This window comes from Panthera leo, chromosome A1, assembly GCF_018350215.1.
Source record: "Panthera leo isolate Ple1 chromosome A1, P.leo_Ple1_pat1.1, whole genome shotgun sequence".
In the NCBI taxonomy this organism is placed as follows: Eukaryota; Metazoa; Chordata; class Mammalia; order Carnivora; family Felidae; genus Panthera; species Panthera leo.
Window position 1 is genome coordinate 82,340,370 of NC_056679.1, and position 23,777 is coordinate 82,364,146.

Here is a 23,777-nt window from a genome sequence, read left to right on the forward strand (position 1 = left end):
TCTTGCTCGTGCACTGCATCTGGACACCCATGGAGCTTCCTGGATCCCAGGGCTGCTCTGCTTCCAAGGGGTCCAGAAGTGAATTTGCACTTGGATGTGAGATGGCAGGGTTGTGGGGTTAGGCTGCCATTTGCCCAGAAACATACCAGTCACAATGAATTCTTACTGTCTTTCTTATACAAAGAGTTGTGATAAAAAAAAATTTTTCCCTCTTTTTGGGGATTCCGGTTTATTGCTCAGTTTATGAAATTAATTTATGCATGATTATGAAATCTGTGATCTGTTAGGACTGTAGTTTCTGTTATATGTGTTTGTATTATTATCGCTTATGATATAGCAGTGCCTTTCATCATGTTTCTGGTATGAATTCTCACTTTGCTTATAGATCTTTTTCTCCCCAGCAGTCCTGCTGCTTCTGTTTTGTGGGAAGTCAAAAATAGTGTGTGAGGACTTTTGCCTGTTGGTTGTGGACTTTAAGAAGCAAAGGAGCTAAGGAGCCACTTATTTATTTACTATTCATTTAAGAGTTTGATATATGTATAAAATTAGTAAATTTCAATTAATTGTAGCTATGCTTGAAGCAGAAACAAGGCTGTCAGTATCAGCTCTGTGTCATGATGAATGTGTACCTGGGGCCCTAGGAAAGTCACCTGACCACTTTGGTCTCCAGTACTCTATCTGTAAAGGGGGTTGTTAGTCTACTTTGGGGGGTTACTAAGAGTTAGAAAAGTAAGTATACATAGTTCCTCACCACAGTGCCTATTCCTACCTGTCATTCAAGTTTAACAGTAGATACTGTCGTTACCATTGTCAGTTCATCTTTTAGCAGTTTTTTATTGAATGCCTATTATGTGCCCACTTGGCAGCGTGGTGATGTGCAGACTGAGGTATTCCCCGCCTCTTCTGGAACTTGCGGTATGGACGGGCAGACAGGTTCTCGTCAAGCAGTATACCTGAGGTGACTGATAATTTGAATTGAATCACAGGTCACAGAATGAGAGCAATGAAGAGCAAAGGGAGTTGGACCGAAGATTCAGAGAAAAAGACCTTGAAACACAAAGATGCCACTTGGATGACAGTAGAAAGCAGAGAGCTCACTGTGAGTTTGACACGTTTTCGCGGAGAAATGAGGAGGAGCCGAGATGGGGGAAAGGAGGCCCCCCCGACAGAGGGAAGAAGGGGAGCCAGGACAGTGGCAACACTGTGGAGGCAGCAGAGTGGCCCGGGAAAGAGCAGAGGAGTGAAGGTGGCCCAGCAGCCAAAATGGAGCGCCCAGGAAACAAGGTTCTTCTGCTTGTTTGGGATCATCTTTCATTCATCAGCCGTAAAAGCACAAACAGCACACCTGCGGCTTTATGCCTGCTTTATCAGACGGAAGTTGTTTTAGTTAGCCCAAAGAGAGAAATCTGTGTAGGTGTCGGGGACTTAGGGTCATGCACTCTGCCAGTGGGAAGTCTGCCCCCACTGGGTCCTGTGCTCTTAGGGAGTGCACTGCCCTGACAGTTTGCATTTCATGACGCTTCAGGGAGCTTTCTTTTATGTGATTAACAATGTAGTGATTATTAGTAGATCGTCAAATGGCTCATAAATACTCATCAGTTAGGTGTGCACAGTCAACACAGGATTGGAGTGGCCTACTTAGACCAACAAACGGCTTTTCTTTCTTTTTTCTTTTTTTTTTCCCAGAAGTTTGAGGTTAACTTTTACTCAGATCACATTGTTGTAGAGAAGCACTATTAATGGGGTCCCCTCCCTATAGGGCCAGGCCCCGTGGTGCCAGTGAGTCCCCCACAGCCTGGCCGCCCAGTGTCCAAGGGGAACACCCTCGTCCCACCCCATTCACAACCTCGACAGGGACACTGTCTGCTGTCTGCATGGTTTCGTCATTGCTATATAAGTGCTATGTAAGTGGAAGCATACAGTGTGTGACCTGAGACTGTTTTTCTCAGATCTGCCTTCCCTTCCAGTCACCCAGGGTGTTGCTGGTATTAGTGATGTTGATTTTTAAAATGTTTCCAGGGCAGGCAAAACCACAGGCAAGAGGAGAGCCTTCTTCACCCCTGGCTAATCACATCTGTGTCACCCAGGAGTTTCTCTAGTTTCCTTAATCTCAGGTACACCAGAACAGCCATGGGTCTTTTTGGTGGGAGGTGTTTATATGAACACTTGTTTTCAGCTCCCTTTTTTTGTAGCAGCAGTGAGCACAGCTTTAGGCGTTGGGAGTCCTCTCCATGAACTCTGTGATGCTGTGGTGGAAATGAGGCGCCTTGTGCATAATGGCTGCTTCTTACGAGGCCTGGCAGGTTACGATGTTCTTTCAGTATCAGTGTTGACCCCCATCTGTGCACACCAGTGCTGCCCTGGTGAGAGCAGGACCATGTGTGTTGGCCCCGGGCAGGAGGTGGCATGCGAACCCTGCCCTTCTCTCTGCACCCATGGGTCCTGCCAAGGCCTTTGCCACTCTCCTCCCTGGCCAGGCTTCCACTGGGGAAAAGGGCTGCTAAGTGCCCTGGCAGTGACTGTGGGGCCCTGCAGAAACACCTCCCCAGATATGCCCACCCAAGCTGCCCTGTCCTTGGGCCCCCAGGTGGCCACAGAAGGAGTGTAGGAGGCTTCCTTGAGGGGCTGGAAGCTCCCCTGAGCTGGGGTTTGGTTGTTCCTCCTCTCCATCAGGGCAGAGCTACCTGGCTTCTGCTGTTCTGTCCTTCCCTGGCCTCACTGTGCTGATATCTGGAAGCAGTTCCGTAGTGTCTTATTCACGTTGCTCAACCATCATTGCGTTTCTTCACCTCTAAGACTTGAATCAGATGATGGGTTGGTGTTTCCTATGAAGGGGCAGTTCAGAAATAACCCACATAGAAATCACTCATTACAGACATCAGTAATTATTTAGTTCATGGCCTTAAAAAGCCGCCGCTGAGGGGCCATGCCTTGCTTTGTCTCAGGCCACGTGTTCACCCTGCCTGGTAATTTAGAGGGGCTGAAATGTGTAAGTCTTCACCTCTGCCTGGGAGGGCAGACGCCGTGGTTCTGCTGGTTCCAGGGAGATCTGGGTTTGCACAGTAACCTTTTCCCAGATACTAATTTTTACCTTTTTTCAAGTTATTTTAAATATTAACTGTCTTTCTGTTCATGGCTTTTTTTTTTTTTTTTTTTTTTTTTTTTTAGCTTCAAAGTGTCTGGTTTCTGAGATGAGATAGTGCTGTGAAAAAGGCAGATTTTTAGTTGATTTTTTTTTTAGGTAATTAGAGTTATCAGACCCTGGAAGTAGAGAAGTTACTCCCTCCTGTGTTGCTGGCCTTTGGAAGGGTAACCCACTGCTCTGTCCTGGCAGGATCGGCCGGCCTTGCAGCTGTACCAGCCAAGAGTTCGCATCCGAGCACGAGAAGGTGGTAGGGGAACTTCTGTGGAGTGCCCTGGCAGGAACAGGGACGAGGCTGAAGATTCAGCACAGGGGGGTTCCCAGAAGAGCGAACAGGCGGGGTGAGTCAGCGCATATGTTTGGGACCTTCCATTCAGCATTCTGTGGGTTAGAGAGGGCATTCTGGAAATGTACAAATCAGCCTTGAATCTAACCTGCAAAGTGAATTTACTCCTTATAAAGAAATCAGAAACTAGAAATATAAATGTGGCATAGAAACATCTAGAAACCATTCTTAAGAAAGAAGCAATCTTTTAAAAAATTGAAAAGTTGTCATAGATTTTATTATTTTTAGTATAAAGTAGTATGTATCATTTAGCCAAAATAACCTGTACTTTGAGTTCTACACATTTGTAAGTGATCTGTTGGGATTCATATCACGTAGTATGTGAGCTATTGTTCGGGGGAAGGGAGGGCTCTCATTCCATTGTAACTCGGTGATACAGACACCTGTGCCATCTGTCCTGAAGATTCCCTGAAGTCTGTATTGTGTTATAGCCCCTGTGATAGGAACTTAACACTGTATAAAATCTGACAGCTTTAAGAATTGCCCTTTTAGCAATGTGGTCACTGACTTTTTTCACAGTCTTTTGATGGATGTGCTCATGGTGTATAACCACCGTGATTTAAGGGTTGCTGAGACAACGTAAGGGCATTATTTTGGGACAAGGATAACTTAGTTATGGCATCTAGGGTTTTTCTTTTCACAGTCTGAGGCAGTTTTATTTTGAAATGACTCATTGGAACTTTCTGCAGTTATGTGTTCTACAGTATTTTTTAATGTTAGTGAAATTTTTAAACATTAATGTATTTTTGGCACTATGCTTTGAACCACTTACTAAATAAAAATTTTAGTTGCTATGAATTTGAAGTCCAGTTGTACTTTTCCTACATCAAATTTTACATAATAAAACATTGCTTTTTAAAATGTAGCTTTAGGGGCGCCTGGGTGGCTCAGTCGGTTAAGCATCTGACTTCAGCTCAGGTCATGATCTCACACTTCGTGGGTTTGAGTCCCACGTCGGGCTCTGTGCCGACAGCTCAGAGCCTGGAGCCTGTTTCAGATTCTGTGTCTTCCTTCTCTCTCTGCCCCTCCCCACTCTCGTGCTCTCTCTCAAGAAATGAATAAACATTTAAAAAAAATTTTTTTTAAATAAATAAATAAAATGTAGCTTTAGTTATCTGAGAATTTTGCTGGTTGTATCTATTCCTTTCTAGATATGAAACATTTATCAAAAAACTTAGAATACTCATTTATCATTTTAAAAATGTCTGTCAGACATATAGTCTATTCCATGGCATTGCTATGCCCTTGCTCTTGACTCTGGAGCTCCAAGAATTTGGCGGGGGGAGGGGGCAAAGGACTTGCTGTGATTTAGTGAGGTCTATGTGACCTGGTGGGGTCATCCCTGATGGAAAAAGGGTAGGTGGGTAGTAACTATTTAGATGTTGCAGGCTCTCTGGTCTCTGTTACAACTTGCAAACTCTGCCATTATGCAATACATAACAAATGGGCAGGGCTGTGTTCCAATAAGATTTTATTTATAAAGATACATAGCAGGCCATATTTGGCTTGTGGATCGTACTTTGCTGACTCCTACTTAGACTTTGGGTCACACTGGATTTCCTGATCAGTGAGACACTGTGTCCTCACTGCTGACTTGGGCTTTGATCTGTAAACACAAGTACAGCTCAAAATAGAATAAGAATAAAGCCTTGAACATAAGACCTGAAACCATCAAATTTCTAGAAGGAAACACAGAGGGTTAGCTCCTTGATACCGGTCTTGGTGATAATTTTTTATATTTTGACACCAACAGCAAAGGCAACAAAAGTAAAAATAAACAATGGAACCACATTGAACTGAAAAACTTCTTCACAGGAAAGGAACCTATCTATAAAATGAAGAGGCAGCCTATGGAGAGGAAGAAGATATCTTCAAACAACATACCTAATAAGGGGTTAATATCCAAAATATGGAAAGAATTCATAGCAACTCAATAGCAAAAAAAACCAAATTACCCAATTAAAAAAGAAAAAGGAGCAAAAGACCTGAATAGACATTTTTCCAAAGAAGACATCCAGATAGCCAACAGATGCGTGAAAAGGTGCTCAGCATCACTCATCACCAGGGAAATACAAATCAAAACCACAATGAGATACCACCTCACACCTGTCAGAGTGGGTAAAATAAAAAAGAGAGCAAGTCTTGGCAAGGATGTGAAGGAAAGGGAACCCTCATGCAGTGTTGGTCGGAATGCCAAATGTTAGAGCCACTATGGTTTGCCAGCGTGGAGGTTCCTCAAGAAATTAAAAATAGAACTACCATATGATCCATCAGTGCCACTGTGGGCATAGATCCAAAGGGAATTGGAACCACTACCTCAAAGAGATATCTGTTCACATGGTTGTCACAGATTATTCACAGTTGCCAAGGTGTGGAAACAGCCTTAGTGTCCACTATGGGTGAATGGATAAAAAAAATGAAATGAGTATTATGCAGCCTTAAAAAAGGAAACCCTGCCATTTTCAACAACATGGATGAACTTGGAGAGCATTATACTAAGTGAAGTAAGCCAGACAGAAAAAGACAAATACTGCCTGCTATCCCTTATATATGTACAGCCTAAAAAAAAAAAAGTCAAACTCCTAGAAACAGAGTAAAATGGTGGCTGCCAGGGACTAGGGCATGAGGGAAATAGGGAGAGGTTAGTGAAGTTCTGTTATTCAGTTATAAGATTAATAGGTCAAGGGTCTAATGTATAACAGTGACGATAGTTAATACTGTATTGTATAATTGGAATTTGCTAAGACAGAATTTTCTCACCAAAAAGAAGTAAATATGTGAGGTGCTATTTATTACTCAGTGTGAATCCTTTCATAATGTATGCATTTTACCAATCAATATGTTGTATGCTTTAAATATATATTATAAATTTACTTGTCAATTATACCTCCATGAGGCTGGAAAATAAGTAAATAAAAAGTAGCTACATCCTGTGAAAGATTCTTGAGATCTGTCCCCAGGGCTTCGCAGAAGTCACTTTGAGATTACTGATTTAAAACAATAATACATTTGTATAATGGACTACTTCGGTATAAAACACTTCCATGTATACTCCCTAGTTTTGGCTTAGACTCATTTTTAAGATGGTTGGACAGGACACGACACACATAATCTCCCTTTTACAAACTAAGAAACAGGTTTAGAGATGTCCAGCACTTGTTGCTGGCAAAGCCAAAAGCTGTTTTCATATTCGTAAAGTTTTTACTACTAATTACCCAGAAATAAGTTTTTGAGTTTATCACATGTCTAAGAAATGATAGAAATGTTAAAGAATATTCTTCACACGGGCATTGCCCATGGGAGCCCGTATTGTGGGGAGGGCTCACCATGACCAAGGAGTGGGGTGGGGTTGGCCACCTGTTGGTTCACTTTCTAGTAATTCCTCTGCAAAACTTTCTTTTTTCTGTTTCTCATTTTGGATTTGTTTTTGGTTTTATTCAGCTACCTAAGTATTTTATTTTTATTTTTATTTTTATTTTTCAGAGAGAGCACGAGCAAGGGAGAAGGGCAGAGGGAGGGAGACAGTTAATCCCAAGCAGGCTCCATTCTAAGCACAGAGCCTGATGCAGGGCTCGATCCCACAACTCTGAGATCATGACCTGAGCGAAAATCAAGAGTTGGATGGTCAACCGACTGAGCCCCCCCCCCCCCGCCCCGAGGCACCCCACAGCTACCTAATAATTTTAGTAATTATATTTAAACATGAACATAGCAAAGCAGAGCATTAACTATCAGTATTTTTTTTTTTAATTTTTTTTTTAACGTTTATTTATTTTTGAGACAGAGACAGAGCATGAACAGGGGAGGGGCAGAGAGAGAGGGAGACACAGAATCCGAAACAGGCTCCAGGCTCCGAGCTGTCAGCACAGAGCCCGACGCGGGGCTCGAACTCACGGACCGTGAGATCATAACCTGAGCCGAAGTCGGACGCTTAACCGACCGAGCCACCCAGGCGCCCCAACTATCAGTATTTTAATGGCTCTCAGTCTTGCTAGTAAATTAGAAACACCAACTGACTGAAGTAATTCCTCAAATCTGACGTGAAATAGGTACCTTGAAGAATCTCACATACAACTTCGGAAATAAGTTTTCACTTGCTTGATAATAGTATTACCAAGTAATTGTCTCCCACTTAATGAATCACATGACAGTGAAACACTTGGGGAGGGTGAGGTAGCTCACGGGGCAACAGATTCTTTAATACAAGTCTCAGGAAGTCTAGTGGATCATGTGGCCCCAGGAACTAAGGAGAGGAGTGGTTATGGCTCAGCCGCAGTCGTGACATGGAGAGGACCTCGGGTGGAGAAGGGCATGAATTTCTTCACATTACGCCATGAGAAAGGATTTTTTATTTTCATCTGTATGAGTGAATTCTCATTTTTAAGTCTATTTTCTTAACTCTGATGAAAAGAGAGGTAATTATACTTTAGACAGATTTGTTTTCTGTTCTATTCTTCCTGTCTTTAAAATTAAGAACATGTCAGAGATTAAAATGGAGAATTTAAATGGATATTTGATCTATTCAATCTGTGTTAATTACTACCAAAAAAAGAAAAAAAAAGAGCGAAAATAAGTTTATTTTCAGAACAGTGTTCAGAGTCAAGAGGGTTGTTTTTTTGTTCGTTTGTTTTTCCCCAAACAAATTAGCCTGCTTAAATCTACCAGGTAATTTCTTCCACCCAGTGTCAGCTTTAGTAAGGTTTAATGATAGTCATTATTATATGAAAATTCAGTTTAAATCCTTACTTTTAAAAGTTTGTCACTTCAGTCAAGTTTAGAAAAATGCTGTCTTCTCTGTGTGTTTCTGTTGGCCTGCATTTTGGTGGAAAGCTTACAACTTCTTGTAAGTGTCTATCCTTCTTTGTGTCAAAAGCATGTTTGTCTTGTAACATGTTAAATTTCTCCCCAAGTTCTTCACTGTTACACATCTAAAAAAATAATTACATAAGTAACTTGGTATGACTAAAGGGATAAAAGGTAAGGCATCTTGGCCAATTTAAACACAAGCAGTCTACCCCATAGAAGAATGGCATTTTTCAATGATAATAGCATTTTTAGTAGAATAAATTATTGTCATGATAGAAAAATCAAGGTGCCAAACTGAGAGCCGTGTGCCTACATATAATTTGCCCAGTTATACATGCACGAAGTAGCCACTTCCTGCATCACTGGGACCATGCTTTTTTTTTTTTTAACGTTTATTTTTGAGAGACAGAGCGTGAGTGGGGGAGGGGCAGAGAGAGAGAGGGAGACACAGAATCTGAAGCAGACTCCAGGCTCTGAGCTGTCAGCACAGAGCCTAACGCGGGGCTCGAACTCACGAACCGCGAGATCATGACCTGAGCCAAAGTTGTACGTGTAATCGACTAAGCCACCCAGGTGCCCCAGGACCATACTTTCCTGAACCAAAAAATGGAACAATTGATTTGACAAAGGATTCTTGTGTCACTCAGGTGTGAGGGCCAATGTAGAAGATGCTGTTTGGGTACAAAACTGCTGGTGTTTCTTAGATGTCTTAACAGTGATAGAAACCATGATATTCACACTCAAGCCTTACTATGGACTGAACTTGGTCTCCACAGGGTTCACATGTTGAAGTCTTAACTGCTTCCTCAGTGTGGCTATATCTGGAGTAAAGAAGTAATCAGTGTTAAATGAGGTCATAAGTATGGGGCTCTGATCTGATAGAATTAGTGTCCTTGTAGGAGGAAACACCAAAAGGTGTAAGTTAGGAATGCCTCACTAAGAACCAAAACAGCTAGCACCTTGATCTTGAACTTCCAGCCTCTAGAACTGTGAGAAGTGTCTGTGGCTAAAGTGGCCCATCTGCAGTATTTTTTTTTTTTAATTTTAATGTTTATTCATTTTTGAGACAGAGACAGAGTGCAAGTGGGGGAGGCGCAGAGAGAGAAGGAGACACAGATTCTGAAGCAGGCTCCAGGCTCTGAGCTGTCAGCACAGAGCCCGACGTGGGGCTCGAACCCACAAACTGCCAGATCATGACCTGAGCCAAAGTTGGACGCTTAACCAACTGAACTACCCAGGTGCCCCCCATCTATGGTATTTTGTTGTGGTGGCTGGAGCTGTGAGAAAGGCCTGTCACTGGAAACCCAAGGGCTAAGAGTGTGCAGGACATTAGGAAGGAAACCAGTGGTGGCTCCCCTCTCCTGGATCATTCCAACAAGATTTGGTCATTCCTGTGTTAGGAAGGAAATTCCTCAGGCAAAATTGCCATATCAAAATATAAAATGGAAATATCCTCACACTCAGCATTTGAACTCCTAACACTGCACCCTACAGACAGACCTGCACATGTACAGACAGTAAGCATGCCAGCTGTCCCTATGCTCTGCCCACTGCTCCTCAGCAGCCATGGCAGAATACAGACATTGAAATGTCCACAGTGTGTCACAAAATTACAAGTACGGGATGTGCTTTAAATAGTTCATAGATATACAGGATGTCTGTGCTAGAAAATGTCTGGAAAGATGTGTACCAACATGTAAGAACACGGTCAATCAATCTGCAACAAAGGAAGCAAGAATACACAATGGGGACAGGATAGTCTCCTCAGTAAATGGTGCTGGGTCTGGACAGCTACGGGCAGAAGAATGAAGACGGATCACTTTTCTACACCACACACAAAAATAAACCCCAAATGGATTAAACATCTAACAGTGAGACCCGAAACTGTAAAACTCCTCAAAGAAAACATAGGCCGTAATCTCATGGATTACTCAGCCTTAGCAACATATTTGTGGCTACCTCTCCTCAGGCAAGGGAAACAAAAGCAAAAAGAAACCATTGGGACTACACCAAAAAGAAAATCTTTTGCACAGCAAAGGAAACCACCAACAAAACAAAAAGGCAACCTACAGAATGGGAGAAGATATTTGTAAATGACATATTTGATAAGGGGTTAGTATCCAAAATATATAAAGATTATACAAATCATTACTGGAAAAAAATAATCTGATTAATAAACAGGCAGAAGACCTGAATAGATATTTTCCCAAAGACACAGATGGTCAAAAGACACATGAAAAGGTGCACAACATCACTAATCATCAGGGAACTGCAAATTAAAACCACGATGAGAGATCACCTCATCCTGTTCAGAATGGCCAAGATCAAAGACAAGAGATAACAAGCGTGGGTAAGGATGTGGAGAAAAGGGAACCTCGTACACTGCTGGTGGGAGTGTATTGTGGAAAATGGTACAGAATTTCCTAAAAAAATGAAAAATGGGAATACCATATGATTCAGTAATTCCACTGCTGGGTATTTTCCCAAAGAAAATGAAAACACTAATTTGGAAAGTTATATGCACCACTATGTTTATTGCAGGATTATTTACAATAGCCGAGATATGGAAGCAGCCCAGGTGTTTGTGGATAGATGAATAAAGATGCGGTTTGTATATACCATGGAATATTACTCTAGTCACAAAAAAAGTATGAGATCTTGTCATTTGTGACAACCCGGTTGGACATAGAGGGTGTTACTGTAAGTGAAATAAGACAGAAAAAAAAGTACTACAAATGATTTCACTCCTATGTGGAATCTAAAAACACAAACAGAAACAGACTCATAAATACAGAGAACAAACTGGTGGTCGTTGGGGGCTAGGGGCGATGGGTGGGAGGGATGGGCAAAATGGGTGAAGGGAGTTAGTAGGTACAAACACAAAACATACTCAAGCTTTTAGGAAAAATACAGGAACTATTCCACAATTTAATAGCAATTGGAGGTAGGATTAAGTGATTTTTAGTTGTTTTCTAACTTTTAAATAATGATTATATACAAAGATAGATTTTCATTGCTTCTCATTCCTAAGGAATTCAAAATTTATTTATTACCAAATATCTACAGATGCCTGAAACAATATGTGTAAAATTAGGAATTTGAAAAGTAATTCTTTCCCCAGGGATCTTTGTTAATCTGCTGCCAAGTTTCTCATTGAAGGACACTGGTGAAAACCACCCTTAGGAATTTCCATGCAATTTCTTTTTCTGTTTTTAGTATTTGCTTAAGTTCAATTAGAAACTGTATTAGTACTGTTTTTAACATTCTCTTTAATATGTGTGTTTTAACACCATTTACCTTGAAATGCAGCATGATGCATTTCCTTTTGCTAGAATAGTTTTGCCTACAGTGCTCATTGACCTTATATTTTACAAAAAACCACTTTATCTTTCTTTCTTGGTGCTACTTTTTCCTCTTGAGCATAACTTAACCAGTTTCTTAGGCTGTAAGTAAAACATATTTTATCATTGCCAAAATCCAGTGCGTCATTACATGAAGTTAAGGTTTTCTAAATCATGTCCTTTCTCTTTGAAATTCTGTGTAATATTTACCAGTAAAAAATACATGCACACACGTGTGTGTGCGTGTGCGTGTGTGTGTGTATATAATATTTTAAGGCCTTACCTTTTGGAATTTTTTTGCAGGTTTTTGAGAGCTGCCCAATGTCATCCAAATCAAGAAAAGAGAAGATCTGTAGCATTATGTTGTCAGGCATGTGAATTAACAAATCAAATTTTCATGACGCAGATTCAAAGAATAATCCAATGATACTTCTTTCCCAAACACATTGTGCATCTGCCCTAAACATCAGTGAGAGAGAGAGACAGAGACGGGTAGACACAGGCAGAGACAGACCAGGTTATAATAGGCCAAATCAGTCCCACACACTCTCAAAAAACATCACTTGATTTGAGGAGCACCTGTGCTTCTTCACAGAGGGTATACCTATCTTTGTAACAAAGCCATATTCCCACTGAAAAGATGGGCATCATTAAGGAATTCCAGTGTCCCTCAAGTGAAGTAACAGCATCTCACATTTATGATGCTCTTTACTTGTAGTCTGACAACAGTCCTTTGAAGAGGCAGTGTAACCACTCTGGGGGGTTCCTGCATTCCTTCGTCACATTCTCTCCAAGCGCCTCTGTGTGGCAGGCACTTTTGTAGGTGTCGGGCATAAGCAGTGAACACAGCAGACCAGTCCCTGCATTGTCAGGGCTCATACTCTTCCTTAAACATACAAGGAGCTGAAACCCCTAAAAGGTAGGGTCTTCCTCGAATCTTCCAGGTCATAAGTGCCAGAACCAGATTGTCTAGATCAGAAACCCTTCATCCGAAATCCATGTTGAGTGTTGATATGACACTGTTGCTCTAGTGGCCATCCATGGCCCCTAAATTAGTCTCCCTGATATTATGAATAAACAAGATCATACTCTTTCTTTCTATGGAATGGTCTATATTAAATGTTTGTCAGATACTCAAAGGAACAACTTTTAAAAAGCTGTAAGTGTCATACATTAGGCTCTTTGTAACCCAGCACTAAATTGTTGTCACCATTATCTTGCCATAAACATAAAATGGAGTGATTCAATATTCTAGGGAAAAACTGTCACCTTAAGTGACAGATAATGATATGTATTTTCTCTCCATTGCCAAGTAGCCATGTGATTCCTGTCGCCTTCCTTCTTCCAAGCAGATCCCCCAGCAGCCTGCTTCCTTCTGACCAGGGCAGACCCCAGACGCGGCCAGTCTGCTCTGGGCCTGGGCCTGGTCCTGCTGGCTGCCACTGGTCAGGTGATGGGCACATGATGTCAGTGAGTGCAGGGAGGGCACAGGGCAGACCTAACTCTATCCTCCCGTATGTGGCCAAAGAGGCCCAAGGGTAGTCAGCCTTCACACAGAGCCAAAATGAAGAGGTGGGAAGACCCCAGGCTCCTGACCGTGGTGGTCGAACTGCCCACCTCCTGTGGGCTTCTGTTAGGTGAGGGGGGTGTCCCTTGTGTAAACAGTTTGAGTGACTGTTTCTATTACTTGCACACAAATCTGACCCTGGACGAAAGGTTTTGTTTTGTTTTAATGTGTGAGGAAGCTTTCATTCCCCCAAGGAAATCCACTCTTTGTACAACAGTGTGATACCCCACCCCCAGCAGCTCCTAGAGGACTTGTCAGAAATGCACATTCTCAAGTGCTGCCTAAGAACTACTGATAATTTAGGTCTCAGCTCTTATCCTCAAGGTGGTTCTGAAGCCTTGAGAAACCCCACCATACTGCCTATCAGACCCAGAGGCCCCAGCAGCACACAGCCATTACTTCCACTTACAAACGACTATGAAGAGAAACCCCAAAGGCTCGAGGTTCTAATGGACAACCAATTGATAGGTCGTAATGTGATAGAGCTGTGGTTCCTCTTGCAACTTTTGCAAATTAATCAAGAAATATTTAGAAAAATGTGAAGTCATCCAGGTTTTCCTAGAACCTAGCATTTCCACTTAATACACATTTCAGTAACCGTCTTGTGCTGCTTCTAAGATGTGAATTACAAGTTCTACCCTCTAAGAATAAGAGAGATGACTGCATCTCCCCCTTCCAGACCACAGACACAAACCCTCACCTGCCAAGGGCAGCTTTACAGCCTACACACTTACTTTATTCCTTCAGTGACGACCCACTTGTCTGGGTGTGTATGCTGTGCCGGGGACAGATGCCACATGCTCATGTTACAAAGCACAGGACTTGTGCTGATAATGAGCTCTCTGTTTGCCAGGAAAATCCACACAAGTGGATGAATAGACCATTACAGTTCACTGGCGTAAGGACTGAAATAAAGTGTGGACAAAGAAATGTACCTTTTAATCAATCATCTTCTCCCCAAGTACACTGATCTATTGGGGTCCCTTGCTCCTGGCAACAGGAAGCCAGAGCTTGACGTCATAACCCTGACTCAAGAGTGATGCAGAGGCAGGCACAATCAGGCCATCCAAGGCAGCAGCCTGTGGTGGTGGGGATAACGGCACCCAGTGGGAGGGCAGTGGTGCTTCCCCAGGGGCCCAGTACGTGCTCACTACACTGCACCCGGTCTGTTGGTTCTGAGACTTAGCTCATTCTCCAGGCTTCAAGTTCATTCTCTGGGCCACTTGAGATCCTTCCAATAATTTCCCTTCTCTGCTTAAGTCAACTAGGATTGGTTTCTGTTGCTTAAAACCAAGAACTCTAAAGGAAAACTGACAAACAGGGAGGGAGTTAGAGGCAAAAGTAACACAGGGAAAGCTGAAGGAAGAAGTTACACTGGCCTGAGCAGAAATACCATTAGTATCCAGCAAAAAGAATCTGGCAGCCCATACCCTGTGGTGGAAAGTGGCTAATCACCTGTGGTGACCTGGTATCAATATCTGTTGTGGATTTGTTCAGGTTTGCTCCATTGCGATCACCACGGAACAACGTGAAAGGCAAAAGCAATGCAAGATTGTAGTGTCGGGTGGTGATTTCTAACAGTCCTGAGTTGCAATGTAAGCAGCAAACAAAACAACCTGAATTCTTAAAACATAAACCCTGAGAGTTGCTATGCAAGGGGTAAAACAGGGTTGAAATAGCCACATATGTGACAGTTCGTTCAGTAACACAGAAAGAGTGTCCTCTGAACCAGAATGGAGGTATTTAGGAGTCTTTGACAGGCTCACCAACACCCAGACCCACTGTTACTCCCATGCTGTCCCGTCCCCAAGGAAACAGATCTTATGTTTCTCCCCACGCCACCACTGTTTTCAGACCTGAAGTAGCCAATAACAAAGTTGATACTGGAACAACTTGGCTTCCACACAAAAAGAACACAGCCCTTTAAGAATTCATGTCAGCCAAAATGAGGGTAACAAATGAAAGAATAGATTCTGAGGGCAGGAGTCTAGAGAAGAAAGAAAATGATACTAAGTTGGATTGAATTCATGGATAGTGTGTTGGTTTAAACAAAGGAGAAGTTCTAGTTGTTTGCTCGACTGGCTACTAGGGGCCTAAACTCAGTGGTGGCCAAGTGAAGTTGAGAGGCCAAAAATTCCCATCACATTTAAGGTGGACTCTGGAGTGGGCTGGAGGATGGCCGCAAGAGATGTCCACATCCTAGTCTTTGGAGCCTGGGGAGAAAAAGGGTCTTTGTACACGTGATTAAATTCAGGATCTGAGAGGGGGAGGCAGGGAAAGATTTTACACCCAGGTATGCAGAGAAGGTGATGTGCAGATGCTGTTACGAGCCAAGGAAGCCCAGCCCCCACAAGTTGGAGGAGGCCAAGATCAGACTGTCCCCCAGAGCCTCCAGTGGGAACAAGCCCTGCTTATACTGATGGTGGGTTCAGCCTCTAGAACTATAACAGAATAAATTTCTGTGCTTTTAAGCCACTACACTTGTGGCCATTTGTCATGGCAGCCAGAGGCAACTAATACAGGTACCCTGGCTTAAATGGGAAAGGAAGACTCAGGAGTTTAGTGTCAAGCCAGGAAGCTGAACATAGCAGGCAACAGGGCCAGTGTAGTGATCAGAATGGCCCTGCCCCAGATAATTCTGGGGGTGACTGATTACCAAGTGCCTAGGTTTGAAAAGGATAAACTGCCCACTAGATTCCTGCTTGGTTTGCGTAGTTAAAACCTATGTCAGGTCTTGTGAATATAGGCCTGACTTGAGCAACAATCAGGTAGAGACATGTCCCTTCAACCAATTTCTAGACTAGAATAATTCCACAGATCAGAGATCCTCCACCAGCCAGGAGGTTAGCTACACTCGAAGGACCTTGTGAGAACCTACACGTTTGTTATGGGACTTTTCTTTCTGTAGGCATTTACTGCAGATTGGCAAAGATCCACAAGCTTGACTCTGTTGGCAAGGCTGTGTCTCCGTTGGCAAGATTCAGGGGCCAGTATGCCGCAGGAACCCAGCTCACTGACATCTTGGGAGCAACTGTGGAGTTGACTGTCTCAAGTAGAGGACACAAGGGACCAGCATGGGTGTCACCAGTTGGGGTCACTTTAGGGACGGCACTGCTGTGAACCTGAGTAATCTGAGATAACCTGTGCCTCGGTAGCATCCTTCCTGCCCCTTGCTGTGTCCAACACACACATGCTGCCTCAACAGTCACCTCTTTGTGTCCTTGTTTCCTGCTGAGGTGGCTGTCCCCTTAGCTACTGAGATGCCTCTCCTTTGTATCCTTACTTGTTGGAGAGTACAGCAGCTTGAGCCCCATGCAGACCTTCTAATCCCACAAGGCTCCCAGGCTCCACCTGCACCTAAGGGTGTGAGCCACCTGCTATGGACCAGTCTCCCCAGTGCCCCAAGTACCCAGATTCCCCTGGGAAACTCACTCTTCATTTAAGAATCAATTCAGTGTTGGGGCACCAGGGTGGTTCAGTCGGTTAAGCGTCTGACTTCAGCTCAGGTCATGATCTTGCCATTCCCCAGTTCCAGATCTGTGTCGGGCTCTGTGCTGACAGCTTACCTGGAGCCTGTTTCAGATTCTGTATCTTCCTCTCTCTCCCTCTCTCTCTCTCTCTCTGCCCCTCCCCTGCTTGTGCACACACACACTCTCTCTCAAAAATAAACATTAAAAAAAAAAAAAAGGAATCAACTCAGTGTCCACTCATCCCCTCATAGCACTAGTTTTTCTGTTACCACTCCCCTCTGCCTTTGAACACCACAGAAGCAAGCTGCTTTATTCATTTCATATTCCAGAGCCTAACACTGGTTCTGACACAGAGTAGGCACTTTTAAATGAGTGAACAAATCAATTCACCCTTTGTTGGTTCCACTCTGGGACACTCTCAGGAAAGAAAAGCATCTGACCATGTGGCCCATGGAGGACCCCTATCAGCTCCTAGACAGGAGGTCTCATGGATGCTCTGCAGCTCTCCTGGGGGCTGCTGCAAACCACAGTCAGCCTGTACAAGTTCAGCCAAGTGGGACACGTCCTGGCTTTCCTCATATCCATGAGTCAGGCCTCTAGTGCCAAGAACAAGGGCTTTCTTTAAATAGGGAGGAAGGAGCAGCCATGATGCCCAAGGTGACTTGAAAATGCCACATGCACCCTGTGTCCCCTCCACCGCAGCCCGTACTTGCCCTGCTGCTGCTCGTTCAGCAGGAAATCTGTGGGGGGCTCCTCACCTCTCTTGGGAGGGTCATTTCTTATTCCAGGCAGAGAGAATCCATCCATGACTTCCAGGTAACCTGCCCAAAGAAGCATACACACACATTCTGGCACAGGTGTTGCCCACCATGGGAGCCAGTCAGTGGTGGTCTGCTATAGCAGCCTGACGAAGACCTAAGCAGAGAAGGTATAATGTCCCTCTGTGAACTGAAAACAGCAGCATATTGGCAACTGCTGAAGCTGGTATGGGTCCATGTTATTACTCTCTCTCCTGTGAATGTTTAAAATTTCCAGTAATAAAATGTTAAAAAGAAAATTCATCTTAGATGGGGATTTTTTTTCCAGTTGGTTCATATGTTCACAGATGAATTGAAAGAATACCTTGTCCTCTTCTGTTTTTCATTTTTATGGGTCTAATTGCTGAGACTGTGTTGATGTATGAGGGAGCAGAGGGGTCTTGTTATAAAAATGCCACCTAATTCTTTAAATTTCTTTCAAGTTATACACCAAATGTTCCAGTTATCTATAATCACAAATTACTTCTGAGGGTTTACCATCTGATAATCCTCTGAATCTTACTGAAAGCAAAGACCTGCCTTATTTATTTATTTATTTATTTAACTTTTTTAATGTTTGTTTTTGAGAGAGAGAGAGAGACAGAGCATGAACAAGGGAAGGGCAGAGAGAGAGGGAGACACAGAATCTAAAGCAGGCTCCAGGCTCTGAGCTGTCAGCACAGAGCCTGATGCGGGGCTTGAACCCATGAACTGTGAGATCATGACCTGAGCCGAAGTCAGATGCTCAACTGACTGAGCCACCCAGGCACCCCAAAGACCTGATTTTTTTTAATTTTTTTTTTAACGTTTATTTATTTTGGAGACAGAGAGAGACAGAGCATGAACAGGGGAGGGTCAGAGAGAGAGGGAGACACAGAATCCGAAGCAGGCTCCAGGCTCTGAGCCATCAGCACAGAGCCTGATGCGGGGCTTGAACCCACGAACTGCGAGATCATGACCTGAGCCGAAGTCGGACACCCAACCGACTGAGCCACCCAGGCGCCCCAAAGACCTGACTTTTAAAAGGATTTGTTATTCAATCAGTAGACTCATTAATTTTCTGTTCCTGGGAAGCAGGCACAGAAGAAGACTTTACCAGGACTTATCAAATAACTACTAATCACACCTGCTACCCTTTCATTCTTAGAGGTAAACAGTTTAATCTGATCTATTCAAGAAAACTTGTTGGTGGGTGGAGTTCAAGGCAGTAATTTCAGTACATGTTTGTCAGTACAATATTTTTACAGAGAGTTTACGAAAGCCTTGGATTGTAGATTTAATTAAGCAATTTATGGAAAATAGTCACCATGTAACCTCTGCCAATTAGTCTTTGTTTTTAGACCAATGAGTCAAAATCAGGCTTATTTTCTCAGAAAAGTATAACTTTGTTTTTTTTAAAGTTTATTTATTTTGAGAGAGACAGAGAGAGAGAGAGAGAGCAAGTGGGGAGGTGCAGAGAGAGGGAGAGAGAGAGAATCCCAAGCAGGTTTCATGCTCTCAGCGTGGAGCTAGACACAGGGCTCCATCTCATGGACCCGTGAGATCATGACCTGAGCTGAAACTAAGAGTCAGACGCTTAACCGACTGAACCACCCAGGTGCCCCCAAGAGTTTTAAGTAAACTTTACACCCAACATGGGGTTTGAAACCACAAACCAGGGATAAAGAGTCACATATTCCACTGACTGAGCCAGACAGGTGCCCCATAACTTTGTTTTCAATTCAAATAAATATGAAATTTATGTCTCAAAATGAGGACAAATTTATACAAAGGAATCAGGAACACATCTTGTTAAGAGATTACTAAATGCAGTAAAGTCAAGATTAAACTTATGTAGAGCTAACAGTCTGTTTCTTACTACCTAAGGTAATGCAGTATAATGTGTAGCTAAACTTAGGAGTTTGTGAAGCAGGGAATATGGTAATGGGAGCTATGTTGCTTCAGTAAATAGCAGTACATGAGTATATGAAACTCTAGTATTGGGCTTTAGGAATAGTTAATTTATTTAAAAACTAATCAATAAACCCTTTAATTTTGTTCTGTACTACTACCAAACATTTTACACATATTTAATAGTCAAATATATATTGCTAAAAACGATTCTGCCTGGCAACTAATCTATATGTTTATTTTTTAGTCAATAGCAAGTAGAAATATTTAATTGTATGAAAAATGACTGCAATTGGGAAATAAAGTTGATAAAAAACAGATTTTCAGCGGCTATTTCAGCCTTCACTAAATACACTGTTGTTCCCCAAATTCTCCTTTGGGAACCGGCTCATTTGCTTATTCTGTACTCACAATCTGATTAAGTCTAAAACACATTCATTCTGCTTTTTTAGCCTTTTGGAAATCATTCTGTGACCTCAAGCTCACACCCTTCTCTGTGTTCCTAAACTGTCTCTCAAACCTCCTCCTGTGTGTCCTTGAACTCATCTTAGAAGCAGTATTATCATTCAGGTGTGTTGCAGACAAACCATGTGATGTGCCAAAGACCAGCCAACCCATAAGGGAAAGAGGCCTTTGCTGCACCAAATTACTGGTTCTTTCTGCCATTTGTTCGCTCACCCCAACCCTTAAATGCCATCCCTCTTCCAGCTTACTACTTAAGAAATTCCAGCTTACTACTTACTACTTAAGATACAGGAAAATCTACATCCCTTAAACATGAGAAACGTTTGGAAAGTTGTGTAGTCTCATGATACTTTATGCTTGCCTTGAATTCTGTCCAGAGGAAATCCCACCCGTTTAGAGTGGAAGAGGCTGGGTGAGACCAGCAGAGGCTGCCATCTTTCCGCCCAGCCTTCCCTCTGTGCTTCTCCTCTGGCAAACATGGCTTCACTAATGACAGGAAGCTCCAAAGGTGAAACATAGGCAGTAGAATTCCCCACTGGGAACAAATGTAATTTTTTAACCACAGACTTCAAGTACTGACTCGGGCTCAGACTCACAAACCATGACCTGAGCTGAAATCGAGTCGGATTTCAGACTGAGCCAAACAGGCAGCCCTCGTGGACCACAATTTAAAGAATTGAACTCCTTTGGCTTTTTCTCTGCTTGTTTAGATATTGTTTTAAAACTAAAATTACATGACAGGACATTCCTGCTTTACTACGAATGTGATTCACAATGGGCACAGTCATTGTGCCCTACTCCTGTGTTCCCCAATAGCTCCATGAGGGTGGGCTGGCTGGGCTATGGGTAAGCCTGAGGGCTTAGCATTCATGGTTTATAATGCTGGGTCTCAATTGTGACTGTATTTGGAAACATGTGAGACTCTGGAAAACACCCAAGCCTGAGTTCTATACCCAGATTTCACTGGCCTGGAATGGGGCCCAGGAACCAGTAGTTTTTAAAGCTTTCCAGGTGATTTTTTTTTCTTATTAAAAAAAAATTTAACATTTATTCATTTTGAGAGAGACAGACAGAGCATGAGCAAGGGAGGGGCAGAGAGAGAGAGGGAGACACAGAATCTGAAGCAGGCTCCAGGCTCTGAGCTGTCAGCACAGAGCCCAATGTGGGGCTCGAACTCATGAACTGCGAGATCACGACTGGAGCCAAAGTCAGAGGCTTAACCGACTGAGCCACGCAGGTGCCCCATAAAGCTTTCCAGGTGATTCTAATGTGCAGCCAGGTTCAAAAATAACTGATAGGTAGCACAGTGTCCATGGGAAAATGCTGGGTAGCAAAGAATGCCCAATCCTCTACTCCTCAACAAATATTTGAGAAAATGCTACTTCCAGGAATATGACATGCAAGTCTCTGCCCTCAAGAAGAGGGAAACACTCCAGTAAAAGTCAGCAACAATAGGTGTCTGGGAGCCTTGGAAAAGGTGTCTTGCCCAGCCTGGAAGCAAGAAAGGCTTCCTCGGTGAGGAAGTAGTGCCTGGGTTGAGTTTTAAGCAGGACCCAATGTCTCACTTACATGGTGACTTACACTCACATGGTGTGTGGGGAATCAGATATCTTGCCCACTAGAGCTCCGACATCAGCTATGACTCCAGGGTGAGAGTCCACCATTGGATATTTTCATGGTGGTTACGTGTTGGCTATTTGTAATTCAGATGTTTGATAGAAAGAAATCCCCAAAGGCCCGCAATACCTTGCCAAGAGGAGGTAAGCCATAAAATCTTCATCCTTCAATATTACTTTCCCTACCAGTGGTGAAAATTCTCATTTGCACAATTCAATTAACGTATGAGTAACAGTGGCATCTAACATTTACTAACTGCTCTGAGCACTTTATGCTGTCTTATTCCATAATAACCTTATGTGGTAGGTCCTGCAATCTATCCCATTTTGCCTATGAGGATAACAACTCACTCAAGCTCACATTCAGGCATGCACACACATATACACACACATTAAGTGATGAAGGCAGGTACAAATGTAGGTCTGTCTGAATGCACAGCCCAAGCTCTCAACCACTATGCTCATTATCCTCAGCAGGAGAGTAAGTGTGTGCTTATCAAGCGTTAAAGCTATAATGTCCAACAAAGTAGGTCCTTAGCTTTGCTGGTGCCTTACCTCAGTTTTGTTAACAGTCAGATGGTGGGAGTCCTTGCATGGAGAGGGAGCCTGGCTTCCAGTCTCATACATAATATAGGGCAGGAGAGAAGTCATGGGTTCCTTTTGCAGTTCCACAAGCACAAAGAGTATCCAAGGTCAGGCTGGTTTCTATGCTCACCACTCCTGCTTTTTTCTTCACCAGCAAGAGCAGGTGACCTTTACTCAGGAACCCTGTTCCAAGCAAAGTGCCCTCTGCCTCCTCCTTAGCAGGAGCAAACAAGACTGGAAGATGATTGGCTTTGTGTTGTCACGATACATCGCATAAAGGGACTCAGCTGGCCAGCATCAGGTTCCTGGTAGCCTTTCACTTGCATGTGTGTGGAAAGTCCATTCACTCATGTATTCAACTAGCATTTATTGAGTGCCTACAATGTGCCAGGCACTGTGGAGTCAGCAGACCCTGTCAGTTCCTGCCTGCCTCACTCTGCTGGCTGTGAATTTGAGATGGTCATTTAGCAGAGCCAGCTCTGCCTGGCAGAAGAGAAGAGCCCCTTCGCACCAGCAAAACCCTCTGGGGTCCTGCCCCCGCCCCCCCCCCCCCCCCGCTTTTTTCCCACCTATAAGGGGGCTCGTGAACTGTCCTCAGTTTATCATCCAGTTCTTTCTTGCTGAGATGGAAAGTCTCTGTCTGATCCACTAGAGGAGACATTGTGCTATTTGTTTCCCATATGCTCTGTAGCTCATAGGGCATATTGAAAGTTTGTCCAGATTTCTTCCCCTCATTCCTGTATTTTTCCCTTTTACATTTAGTTGGTTTTTAAAAGTAAAATGTTTGAATTCTTTATTTCCTTTTGCATGAAATCTACAGCAATTTTCTTTGTGGGTACCATGGGGATCAACATCTTAAAGTTATAACATTCTAATTTGAATTTGTAGCAGCATAAGTTGAATAAGCATACAAAAACTCTGCTCTCTTACAACTCTATCCCTCCCCCTTTACGTTGTTGATACCACAAAATTACAACTTTATACATTGTATGTCCCCAAACCAAAACTAATTCTTCTAAATGCAGTAGTCTCCTGAGTAACGTAGAAAACAAGACTTGGAGTCACAAAGCCAAGTTACAATAATACTAGTTTTATAATAATTTTTTTCTTTATATGTATTTAGTCTCTGAAATCACTTAGCTAAGAAAAAAGTACAGTTACAAACCATTGTTATAGTACCAGCATCTATAATTGACCATACGTTTACCTTTATGAAGATATTACTTTCTCCATACAGCTTCAAGGTAGTGTCTAGTGTCCCTGCAGGACTCTGCTGAACATTTACTGTGGGACATATCTAGTGGTCACAAACTCCCTGAGCTTTTTTTTTTCTGGGAATGTCTTGATTTCTTCCTCACTTTTGGAGGACTGTGTTTGCCAGATATTTGATTCTTGGTTGACAGGTTTTTTTTATTTTAGCACTCTTACTTTGACCCAGTGTCTTCTGGCCTATAAATTTTGATAAGAAATCTGCACATAATCTCATTGAGGATCCTGTGTATGTGACAATTTTCTTCTCTCTTACTGCTTACAAGATTCATTCTTTTTCTTTCAACTATAATGTGTTTCTGAGTTCATACTTCTTGGAGTTTGTAGAACTTCCTGGATGTTTGGGAAGTTTTCAGCCATTTATTTCTTTGAATATTTGCTCTGCCCCTTTCTCTCCCTCTTCTGGGACACCCACAGAGTGTATGTTCGTCTACTTGATGATGTCCTACAGGTCTCTTAGGTTCTGCTTGCTTTTCTTCAATC

The 23,777-nt window shown here is 42.9% G+C and overlaps 2 protein-coding genes across 4 annotated transcripts in view; one reads left to right on the plus strand and one right to left on the minus strand.

Annotated features, from left to right (window-relative positions):
• The window catches only part of UPF3A (UPF3A regulator of nonsense mediated mRNA decay), a 29,640-nt gene extending 16,904 nt beyond the window's left edge, over positions 1-12,736 (plus strand). For both annotated transcript variants that reach the window (XM_042930970.1, XM_042930980.1), the window contains exons 9-11: positions 987-1,284; positions 3,335-3,483; positions 11,939-12,736. In XM_042930970.1, the coding sequence (XP_042786904.1) occupies positions 987-1,284; positions 3,335-3,483; positions 11,939-12,062 (571 nt within the window). In that variant the 3' untranslated portion in view covers positions 12,063-12,736. The remainder of the gene's footprint in view (positions 1-986; positions 1,285-3,334; positions 3,484-11,938) is intronic.
• The window catches only part of CHAMP1 (chromosome alignment maintaining phosphoprotein 1), a 30,443-nt gene continuing 15,544 nt past the window's right edge, over positions 8,879-23,777 (minus strand). Inside the window, exons 3-5 of one of the 2 annotated variants that reach the window (XR_006200419.1) lie at positions 17,431-17,493; positions 11,919-12,094; positions 8,879-9,115 (exon numbers count right to left, since the gene is read on the minus strand). The gene's annotated coding sequence lies outside the window, so the exon portion shown is untranslated. The remainder of the gene's footprint in view (positions 9,116-11,918; positions 12,095-17,430; positions 17,494-23,777) is intronic. The other variant, XR_006200420.1, reaches the window with a different exon arrangement.